The sequence below is a fragment of the Toxorhynchites rutilus genome, chromosome 2, assembly GCF_029784135.1.
Source record: "Toxorhynchites rutilus septentrionalis strain SRP chromosome 2, ASM2978413v1, whole genome shotgun sequence".
Taxonomy (NCBI): domain Eukaryota; kingdom Metazoa; phylum Arthropoda; class Insecta; order Diptera; family Culicidae; genus Toxorhynchites; species Toxorhynchites rutilus.
Window position 1 is genome coordinate 286,280,218 of NC_073745.1, and position 12,471 is coordinate 286,292,688.

At 40.2% G+C, this 12,471-nt stretch overlaps 1 protein-coding gene across 3 annotated transcripts in view; it reads left to right on the forward strand.

The window, feature by feature from the left end:
* Nucleotides 1-10,855, forward strand: part of LOC129765249 (neogenin) — a 371,600-nt gene extending 360,745 nt beyond the window's left edge. For all 3 annotated transcript variants that reach the window (XM_055765355.1, XM_055765354.1, XM_055765356.1), the window contains exon 10: nt 8,638-10,855. In XM_055765355.1, the coding sequence (XP_055621330.1) occupies nt 8,638-8,876 (239 nt within the window). In that variant the 3' untranslated portion in view covers nt 8,877-10,855. The remainder of the gene's footprint in view (nt 1-8,637) is intronic.
* The last annotated feature ends 1,616 nt before the right edge of the window (nt 10,856-12,471 follow it).

Below are 12,471 nucleotides of genomic sequence, written 5' to 3' on the forward strand. Positions count from 1 at the left end.
AAACCAAATGGAAAAGCTTTGAAAGTCATGCAGATCGCGAAAGATCTGGCAAGGTATACCTCCGTGTCGGAAATTTTGAAGGTTAGACCAAACAAATTGCGAGTTGTCGTGACTGATCGAAAGGACGCAAACAAGATTGTTGTCGACCAGCATTTTACAATTGAGTATCGGGTTTACATTCCCTCTCACGTAGTTGAAATTAAGGGTGTGATAACCGAGAAGAAACTTTAAGAAACTGCCCTCGATGACTGTTAAGATCTTGGGTTGCCGCCAGCTCGGAACAGTTTTTCATGAAGGGGGTGAAACCAAATTTACGCCGTCCGACTCGTTTCGAGTCACCTTCGCTGGTTCAGCTCTCCCGGACTACGTGATGGTAGAGAAATTGAGGTTAGCCGTGCGACTTTTTATTCCGAAGCCAATGATTTGTCAAAAGTGCAAGTCAGTTGGTCATACGGCTGCTTATTGTGCCAATAAAGAACGCTGTGCCACTTGCGGAGAGCAACATGTGGGCGAAGCCTGCAGTGCGACGGTAAAAAAGTGTCCATATTGCGGGGGAACCCCACACGTGCTCTCAGCTTGTGAAGCATACAAGAGTCGCTGGGAGAAACAGAAGCGCTCTTTGAGGGAACGCTCTAAACGCACTTTCGCGGAAATTTTGAAGGGCGCTTCTCCACTGGCTCAACAACAACAACCAATCAACACACATAATGTTTACGCCACGTTGCCAGTTGACGAAATGGAAGCGGATACAGCTAACGGGGGCACGCCGCCTATTTCTCAAGGGAATCCCCGGCGCAAAAATGTGACCACTCCCAACGTTCAAGGACAAGTCCCTCCGGTGATACCCCCAGTTAGTTTGCCTAAAAAAACGAATGCAGCGGACAAGCAAAATCAGGTTCCTCCTGGCTTCCGTGGGAATGGTTCACCTTTGAACGACCCAGCATTCGAGGGAACATCAAAAACCCCTAATGTCCCTGTTTTTCCGTCAAGTTCAACTTCCCAATCGGGATTCATAAAGTTGTCCGACCTTGTGGATCAAATTTTCACGTGTTTTAATGTTTCCGACTCCATCAGAACCATTGTCACCGCAATGCTTCCAGTATTAAAGACAATTTTGCAGCAATTGATGCAAACATGGCCCCTCCTTGCAATGATTATCTCTCTTGATGTCTAATTTAAACAGAGAGGTCGGAGACATCACTGTTTTACAGTGGAATTGTCGTAGTCTTATCCCTAAATTGGATACATTTAAATTTTTAATTCATAAGTTCAATTGTGATGTTTTTGCTCTGTCCGAAACTTGGCTTTCTTCGCGAGATGATCTCTCTTTCCACGATTTTAATATTATACGCTTGGACCGATATGACAGATACGGAGGGGTGCTATTAGGGATCAATAAGTGCCACTCATTTTTCCGAATTGATCTTCCACCTATTGGTGGGATCGAAGCTGTTGCTTGTCATGCAAACATCAGAGGCAAAGACCTCTGTATTGTCAGCTTGTATTGGCCTCCGAGAGCTGCGGTTAGCCGCAAGCAACTTGTTGACATTTGCTCACTCCTTCCTGAGCCACGGTTGATCTTGGGAGACTTCAATTCTCAGGGAACCGCCTGGGGGGAACAGTACGATGACAACCGTTCATCGTTGATATATGACCTTTGTAACAGCTTCAATATGACCATTTTGAATACTGGGGAAACAACACGTGTACCTAAACCACCTGCTAAGCCAAGTGCTCTTGACCTCTCGCTTTGCTCGAACTCACTATCGTTAGATTGCAAGTGGAATGTAATACAGGATCCCAACGGTAGTGATCACTTGCCAATCAAAATTTCCATCACCACTGGGTCGAATTCTTCTGAATCTATAAATATGGCATATGACCTCACAAGACACATTGACTGGAAAAAATATGCGGACGCGATTGCTCTAGCCATCAATTCCAGAGATGGTTTACCTCCTTTGGAGGAGTATAACTTCCTTTCTCGTTTGATCTATGACAGCGCAGTTCGCGCTCAAACGAAACCCATCCCAGGTTCCACCATTTGCCGAAGGCCTCCCAATCTATGGTGGGATAGCCAATGTTCCAAGCTTTATATAGAAAAATCGAATGCATTTAAAGCTTTTCGGAAACGTGGAACTCCTGAAAATTTTCAAACGTATTTAGCCCTTGAGAATCAGTTCAAAAATTTGATCAAAGGGAAAAAACGTGCTTATTGGCGAAATTTCGTGGGAGGTTTGTCACAAGAAACGTCAATGAAAAAATTATGGAAAGTGGCTCGAAACATGAGAAATCGCTCTTCAACGAATGAAAGCGAAGAATATTCACATCGATGGATTTTTAATTTTGCACGGAAGGTTTGTCCCGATTCCGCTCCCGTGCAAAAAATTGTTCGAGATATACCACAAGATAGGTGCGATCTTGATTCCGAGTTTTCGATGGTAGAATTCTCTCTTGCTCTCCTTTCTTGTAACAATTCGGCTCCAGGAACGGATAGATTTTTAAGTTCAACTTGTTAAAAAACCTCCCTGATGTGGCGAAACATCGCTTGTTGAATTTATTCAATCGGTTTCTGGAGCATAATATTATTCCAGATGATTGGAGACAAGTACGAGTTATAGCTATTCAAAAACCCGGTAAACCCGCGTCCGACTTCAATTCGTACCGCCCAATAGCAATGCTGTCTTGTATACGGAAATTGTTGGAGAAAATGATCTTGTTTCGCCTTGATCGATGGGTTGAAACGAATGGCCTACTCTCAGATACACAATATGGGTTCCGCAGGGGCAAGGGGACGAATGATTGTCTTGCGTTGCTTTCTTCAGAAATTCAAATGGCTTACGCCGAAAAAAAACAAATGGCTTCAGTATTCTTGGACATAAAGGGGGCCTTTGATTCTGTTTCAATAGAGGTTTTGTCAGACAAATTACACTCTCGGGGACTGCCGCCTCTATTGAATAATATGTTATATAACTTGCTTTGTGAGAAACATTTGAACTTTTCTCATGGAGATTCGACAGTAAGCCGGGTCTCCTACATGGGACTCCCCCAGGGCTCATGTTTAAGCCCCCTTTTGTACAACTTCTATGTAAGCGACATCGACAATTGCCTTACACAAAATTGCAGCTTAAGACAACTTGCAGATGATGGAGTGGTGTCTGTCGTAGGATCAAACGAAACCGACCTGCAAGAACCCTTACAAGATACTTTGAACAATTTTTCAACCTGGGCCATTGGGCTAGGGATCGAATTCTCCACGGAGAAAACAGAGATGGTGGTTTTTTCTAGGAAGCATAAACCAGCAAAACCAAGGCTTCAACTTTTGGGTAAACCGATCACTCATGCTATGTCATTCAAGTATCTTGGGGTCTGGTTCGACTCCAAATGCACTTGGGGGGCCCATATTAGGTATCTGAGTAAAAAATGCCAACAAAGAATAAACTTTCTCCGTACAATTACCGGCACATGATGGGGAGCCCACCCCGAAGATCTTATAATGTTGTATCGAACAACTATTCTCTCAGTGATGGAGTATGGCAGTTTCTGTTTTCAATCAGCTGCCAAAACACACCTCATTAAACTCGAGCGAATTCAGTATCTTTGTCTCCGTATTGCGTTGGGATGTATGCCCTCAACGCATACCATGAGTCTCGAGGTTTTGGCAGGCGTACTCCCACTAAAAGATCGCTTCAATTTATTATCTCTTCGGTTCCTCATCCGGTGTAAGGTTATGAACCCATTGGTGATCGGAAATTTTGAGCAACTGATCGAGCTAAATTTTCACTCTGGATTCATGAGTTCATATCATGAATTCATCTCCATGCAGGTTGTTCCTTGTTCGTATATTCCCAACCGTGTTTGTTTTCCTGACTACATCAATTCCTCTGTACATTTTGATCTGTTCATGAAGGAGAAAATCCATGGAATTCCAGATTATCTTCTATCGGGGATCGTTCCTACGATCTTTAATGCAAAGTATGGGCGTATCAATTGCGATAATATGTACTTTACTGATGGGTCCTCTATGAATGAGTCCACAGGATTTGGAGTGTTCAACGTATTTTTTAGCACCTCACACAGTCTTCAGTATCCTTGCTCAGTGTATATTGCTGAATTGGCAGCAATACACTGGGCGCTGGACAGCGTCGCCTCATGACCTGTTGAACACTATTACATTGTAACGGATAGTCTTAGCTCTGTCGAAGCTATCCGTTCAGTGAGGCCGGAAAAGCACTCGCCGTATTTCCTTGAGAGAATACGAGAAGTTTTGAGTGCTTTAACCAGACGCTGTTATGTCATTACCTTTGTCTGGGTCCCTTCTCATTGCTCAATTCCGGGTAATGAGAGGGCTGACTCATTAGCAAAGGTAGGTGCGATTGAAGGCGATATTTATCAGCGTCAAATCGCCTTCAATGAATATTATTCTTTAGTCCGTAAAAATACCATCGCTAATTGGCAACGCAAATGGAACGAAGATGAATTGGACCGGTGGCTCCACTCAATTATCCCTAAGGTTAGCTTCAAACCATGGTTCAAAAGTATGGACTTGAGTCGAGACTTTATTCGCACCTTCTCCCGACTCATGTCCAACCACTGTTCGCGCTACTCTTTCGTATTAATCTTGCCGACAGCAATCTTTGTGTTTGAGGCCACGGTTACCACGACATCGAGCACGTTGTTTGGTCGTGCGAGTTGTATCTTGTCGCCAGATCGAATTTAGAAAACTCCCTCAGGGCTAGTGGAAGACAGCCCAATGTGCCGGTGAGAGATGTGTTGGCTCGGTTAGACCTTGATTACATGTCCCAAATCTATATTTTCCTTAAAGCTATCGATGTTCGTGTGTGATTATCCTTATATCCTTTGCGTGCAATTGGTCCCCTTGCTACAAACAGTAGAATAAGTTGAAATGTAAATAAACAATAGATATACGAATAGATTTAAGAATTGAGTGTGTGAGATTATCATTATTGTAACAATTTCCTTATATCCCATCCTTTTCCTGAACAAATATGTCACCCTACTAAACTCGAGTAGACCGCGAGTAATCGGTTTTCTACCTTACTTACCTTAGATTTAGAAAATGTTTATGTATAGTAATAAAAATATAATTAAGAATTCGGCTCCTTTAAACTTATGTAACTGAGCCTGTAAAAATAAACGAATTTAATAAAAAAAAAAAACGAAAACATCTTTCCGGATTCTTCTTGATTGATCGATAACCACCAAACGAAAAGAGTTGCGCGCGTGTATGTGTGTGTGTGTGTGGGGGGGCTGCTCCGATGCCTCAAGCGGAACCAATTTTCGATACTGGTACTCTCTTGGTCACCTTCTCCTCCTGATGGATCGGCATTTCTTTTCTCCCTCACAGTTCAAAACATACTGAATGCGTTTCACCACCAGAATTTCGCTCAAGTATGCTTTTTGTCCGTGATTGAATCGAGCGAAGGTGTGGTTTACTATGGCAATTTGGAAGGCAAACTAGAGGCGAATGAACTCTCTGAGTTTGAAACATTCAGCGACTGAGCAACAATCGAGGGAAAATTATACAATTTTCGTAATGCGAAACATTTTTCTTTTTTAAATTTTATGCATCCAATTTTGGATACGTAAATATTCTAATATTCTACTGATGGGGAAGAATAATCTTCAGAAGCTTTCCTGCTAATTGCACTTGATTGAAAAATCGAAAAAAATGTGTTTGGTCGCATTGTTATATGAATATAAAACATATATCAATATAAAACTCTTTCACTTGAGTGTAATTTCCAATTCCAAGGGGAACTGGCAAATTATTTTGCAGTAACGATGACATCTCTCCGGATTTTTTTCGATGCTCGATAACCACCAAACGAAAAGAGTTGCGCGCGTGTATGTGCGTGTGTGTGGCGGCTGCTCCAATGCCTCAAGTGGAATTTTCGATGCTTTCGACTTTCTTGGTCGCCAACAGTGGCATCACTCTCCTCCTGATGGATTCTCTTCTGACCTAAGGTGCACAAACAGGCTCTTGGTGACACCGTTCATCAGCGCTTCCATGACGAATGAAGTTAGCTTCACCACAACAGCGACAACATGCTCCGCTAGCTGTTCAATTATAACTGAGTGGATTTCCGAGCGGCGCTGGCTTATATGCCGATTGGTGATTCAATAGCCTGTTTTGAAAGCAATTTTATGGCTATTGAAACAAGTTTTTGGAAGCAACAAGTATACAAAACATAGACATTTTATCTTTCGAATGAAGTGTTTATTAACGAACACCATTACTTTTATTTTGCCGATGTGTTCATCAGTTGAAGAGATGGATGATCGTCCTTGATTTGGCAAATGGTTCATCTCTTCTCGGCCGTCTTTAAATGCCATATACCATTCATACACCCGTTTTTGTGACGAAGTTGAGTCACCAAATATATTCAGCAACATTTTCATTTCGGCACAAGAAATTTTGTATGTAACACAAAATTCCACACAATAGCATTGACTAATTGAATTATCCATATCAAAAATCACTAAAACCACTAACATTAGTACCAACTTAAAAATAAATAAAAAATGTCCAACGGGATGATTTTAAAATGCGAATTCACAGTATATATTTAACAGAATGTATATCGCAATCAAGTTCGAGTGAAAGCAAAACAAAATACCCTCGCCGCTATGCTGTGAAGAACAAAACAAATGTATGGAAAAAAATTGAATGTATTCCAGCAATTTGAACTATTCGATACTTGGAGTACCGTAATTGAAAGCCACATAAACAAATGTTCCAAAAATGCTATCTAGAGTATTGTCAATAAAGGCTCCTGGAATTATATCTACGATCTCTCGCTCAGTATGCGCTTCAATTTGGCTACAAGTACTCCTCTACTAGCTTGAATAAAGGCTGATGTATGCGCGAGGGCTAAAGCGAAACAATATAGAAACACATGATAGAGGCGAATGAACTGCAAAGTTTAACGCCTCTTAAAAACAAAGAAGAAGAAGAAGAACACATGAATATACGTATATATTTAGTTTCATCCTTTTTGTTTTCAATACAAAGTTTTTTAACATTTTTATTGATTTGCATTCGTGTTTTATTTTATTTGATTATAAAATTGCATTATAAAATGCACGTTTCCACACATGGTTTGATTTCGAATGTTTGATATATTGACATATTCGGAATTTTTTTTCGATGCCAAATCACTCAAAATAGCATAAAACGTCGAGATCTGGTGTCATCTCGAAAAAAATTTACCGAAAATCGACCTTCTGGGACTTAGCCCGAGTGGCAATGAAGATATGAATAAAAAAATAAATGTACATTTTGTTTATTGACCCAGAAAATGACCTGTGCAAAATTTCAGCATCGAAAAAAAAATTTCGATTTTCCAAATTTCCTTTACCACCCCCTTGGAAGATTTTCGAGGATCAAAAAATCAAAACTTTAAGCGCTTTGAGGCACTCATAAATCATGTCCGATTGAAACTTTGCACAGGTCCTTTTTTTGGACCAATAAACAAAATGTACATGGTTGGTTCTTGAAATTTTATGATGAAATTTTTTCCATACATCCATTGCCACCCTAATGTACATGTTTATCTTACGATCATTTCGTAATATTACACAGTAGCCATTTAGGCGTAATAGTATTCCTATTCTATCGATACACATGTCGCCTTTTTCGGCGTAAGAATATTCCTATTGTTTGAATGTTAACAGTTGGACTGTTCACAGCGGGACTGTTGATATGAGGCTTCCATTGTTGTGTTATTTATAGTACCAATTTTCGATGCAGCAGACCGTGAAGTGAGTGGTATGGGACTGGAATTACCGTCACATGATGATTGTTGCGTGGACGTAATAGCTAGAATAACACACAAAGAAGGTCAGTTGAGGGCCCTGAGTTATGAGCTCATGATCGTTCCCTTAGTAGCGGACACGCAACAAATTAGACTACGGATGATCCCTCACTTGAGTCCTTATTGGCGTTAATATTTCTGAACGTTTAGAACTGGAGGCGATGAGGAGATATTTCGCTTTTTCCTGGTTAATTCTTTGTTGTGATTGTTTTGTACACTTTATTGTATTGATCAATAAAATTGTAAGAGGCCCAATTTGCAAACAGTTCTACGATTTTTTCTCAGATTTTAAACTGCTATATCTTTTACGGTCGCTGCAATTTAGTTTTTTAACATCTTATAAAACAACGAATTCTGTGCAGTTTTTAGACAATTATACCAGTATTTTAATAAAAATATATAAAAATATATTAACAATTATATATTAATATATTATATTATATTAAGGAGGGAAGAAGTCGTTGGTTTATCGAGATAAGAAAAAAATTAAACAAAATTTAATATTGTGTAAGTTTCAACAGTTTCATACATTATTTTTACTTTAAATTACATTAACTTTTCAACAACTTTGTCAATCATCATTTAAATTAGAAAGTTGGTGTTCGATGCCTTCATAAAAAAATAATCGCAATTCAACTTAGTCAAAAAATCTGTATTTTCTGTAAGTTTGAAAGAAATCGGAAAGAATCAGGTCAGATTCGGCTGATTTTTGGTCAATGCTACGTTTATTTGATGTTTTTTTGAAAATGCACCCTACAGATTTAAATCAATCGTTTCATGAACTTTCACACTATTTCAGCACAAACTCCTTCGGTCACGATACGCCCCCAGAACTCATCCCCGTACAAAAAGCCCTCGCTGTCCACCAACTCGCTGACGAACCGACTGCAAACAGGTCCAGCGGTGCAGCATTCCACGGACGAAATCCAGCGGTTGGCTCCCTCCACTTCAACCGAGGAACTGAACCAGGAGATGGCCAATCTCGAGGGCCTCATGAAGGATCTGAGTGCAATAACGGCCAACGAGTTTGAGTGCTAATAGAGGGCCACACCAGCCACCAGCCAAGCCGAGCGGGACGCGAGCGAATGAGTGTGTGAGTGCTCGATGGTTGAAGGTCCGTCAGCTTCATCTACCAGACGGTGAAGTTTCTCTATTTGACGGACCTTGCCACAAAGTGATGAACTTTTTAGTCATTATTAATTTAATGTAAAGTTGTTTTGAATCCGCTTTATTGTGCTTAATCGCGGAGGAAGCCGAGGGAATCATGTATTCGAACGCTGTGGGTTCTTCCAACACCTAGGAACCTGATTGATTTTTCGAATACTTTAGGAATAATCTTATTTATTTTACTTTCGTCCCGATCGACTATCGTCTTACGAATGGGCCAGAAAAAGGAAACAAATCGTCTCGGCTTCTTCGTTAACTGTTTTGTCCTCTCTCTATAACGATGTCGCGTAAGATAATTCCTAAAAGCAAACTGTAAATAAAGCAAATTAGTTGTTAAGGCTAGCCAGGAGAAGGTGACGCAACCACAAATAAACTTACAATGGTCGCTCATCTTTTCATACTCCTCTTTAAGATATTTTATCGAGAAGTCCGAACTATAAACAGAATTTTATACCCAGTGATTTTAATTTTAAAAAACGAATTATTAGCGCATATGATTTTAGAAAAATGATAGAAAAGAATGCATTTATTAGGATCGAAACAAAAGTGGCGACACAATGGTACACAAACAGACACAAACAGTACCCAGGGAACAATATGAAACAAAACCGGACAAATGAGCGATATCAAATATTTAGGTTCAGAGCTGCATAATTTGCGCCAAAGTTCGAAGTAAAAATTAAGCATTCAACTCAACTGCCATACAAGTTTCTTTCACCAAACACTCTCGAGTAGCTTAGATAAATTGCTTCTATTTTCTGTAATCACGTTAATTAATTTTCAGTGGAAGCAAAATAACTCTCATCATAAATCATCATACATTTTCTCGTCATCGTATCTGTATATTGTATTTTCTTAGGCAGCGAAAGATAACCTCTGAGCTATCATCGAGTATTCAAAAATGTATGTATAACATCGTATATCAAACATAAACACGACGGACAACACCCCCCATAAGCCATCTCCCCTCATTACGCACGCAACAAATACAAAGGCCAAGGGATCACATTCACACTCACCGAATTTAATCATAAAGCATCACCCACAATCACAACATTCACTTACTCATACCTAGAGAAACGTAGCACTTTTTGAAAGAAAACGAAAAATTCCAAAAACTTTTATACGTATTATTATACAAAAAATATAGTCACGTGAGAATGGAAATGGAAGAGAGCAAAGTGCAGACTTTTAACCAAATGATTGCCAGATATGAGACAACAATACTAAACAAAACGAGCAAAAACAAACGACAACAAGCCTAACTAGTGTTTTAGTGAAATATGTAAATCAAATCGAACTCAAACATTCATTCGGTCTCTCTCTCTCTCTTATAACGTGTAATGCAAAATTAAACCATTGGTTTCCTTTTCCACAATCAAAACTTCCCGTTAACCTCCTATTGGCTGCTAGATAAAAGAAATTTGAACGCGCGTAATTTTAGTCTATGCCTGTGTAAATATAAAACAATATGGAATCGTATTTATTGATTATTGCACTTTTACCAACGTCGAACTCCTGTCGTGTTCGGTGCTGGCGGATGCGAACCTATCGAGAGAGAATACTACTATCATCCTTGTCGGCTACTAGGGCACGAACTTTGCGAAGTTTGTTCCGGTGGTTTGCTATCGAGAAATAGATCCATGTTTACAAACATCGGACACCAAGCGAATCAAAAGTAGCAAACCGCCGGCAAACGAAAAACGGATGAAGGATGCGTTTCGAATTATTAGTGTATGGTATAATTTTTCTACTGCGTATTGTATTTGTACAATTTTGTAAGCGAAAAGGAAGATACAGCGTCAAAGCAAAACAAAGTGGATAGGAAAATAAATTTAAAAATAATTGAAGAGTCGATGTTTGTCTCATCCGAACGGTCCCTCGATTGGTAATGATGAGATTCCCATCTCTTTTGACGTAGGACTACGTCTAACCGGAAGATATAGGGGGTGAAATGGAAATCTAGGCACTGAACAAGTAGGAAAAAATGCAAGATTTGGAACGCTTATAACTCGATCATTTCTCAATAGATCGCAAAGGTTTTTGCATCAATTGATAGGAAATATATCTACGCATCTATCATAACGAATAACATTTCATTTTTCTTGAGATAAATAATTGAATAATTGTGAAATATCAAGCATTGTCAAAATGCACTATGTGCCCATTTTTGATTGGTCCATTTTGTGCTCCTCAAATCGTACCGACCAAAACGGGCAACCAGAGCAGCAGCGAAATAGAATGAAGCACGATTGGAAAGGAAAAAGAAAAAAAAGACGAAACATTGGTCGCAGTCTCACACATGCGTAATTCTCGAGCCAGCCAGTCAGCTTAAAAATCCCCGCTCCGCTGCCGTAACGATCATTCTTTGTGTGGACACCGACTGGACAACATCGTTGCTGGACGGGCTGGACGGCGAGGGATCGAGTGCCTTTCTCAAGGCAAGAGGGCGGAGGTGGTAGCGCTGGAGTAGAGTAGAGTAGAGTTTTCAAAGGGCCTTTCTCAAGGCTAGAGACGAATGAACTGCAAAAGTTTAAAGTCTCTATAATACAATACCCACCTACCTACCGTAACAATCATTCTCGTTCAAACCGTACACCACATCGGTTCGCATCACAACACATCAACAAACCAACCCAAGCAGCCATGTCTGGACATGGTAAAGGAGGAAAAGTGAAGGGAAAGGCAAAATCCCGCTCGAACCGTGTTGATCTGGAGTTCCCCGCAAGGGTAGCTAGGCCGAGCGCGTTAGTACCAGTGCACCAGTCCACCTAGCCGGCGTTATATAGTTTCGGCCGCCGAAGTGATCGAGTTAGCTGGCAAAGCTGCTCGCAACGATAAGAAAACCCACATTCGGAACAGAACACATTCGGTTCGGTGGACATCAAGACAACAACAGGCAGTTGCGGCGAGTGGCGAGTGGCAAACGCAATCGCAAAACGGCATCAGGTAGCAGAAGAAAAAAGTTTGTTCTTTATACAAACTGCTTTGGTGGCAAATTCAGAACAAGGCGGCATCGAGGGCGCTCGAAATGGTTTTTTTCAAAACCACGAGTACTAAGTTTTCTAAATTGGAACCATTCCATAAAACAAGGCGCTTTTCAGGGCCATTAAACCTTCCAAAAAAGAGTTTAGGAAATACAGTTCAATGCTTTCTAAAACAATATCCAAAATAATAATAAAACACAAATTGATTTTTTCATAATTTGTTTGCCAGGATATGATGAGTATGTGAATTTGGTAGTTGTTCTGAGCTTATTGATTTTCACCAATTCTTAAATTGCTTCTAGATTGAAAGTACAGTAATTTACACTTATCTCGACATTTAGCTAATTGGACGGACCTGCAATGCGACATATTTAGTTGGACATTTTTGTAAACATAGAGTTCGGGGTCCAAATTATGACCCCACATTGAAAGTCGACACTGTACCACTGTCATCGCAAATGTTCAATTGCCATTGAATG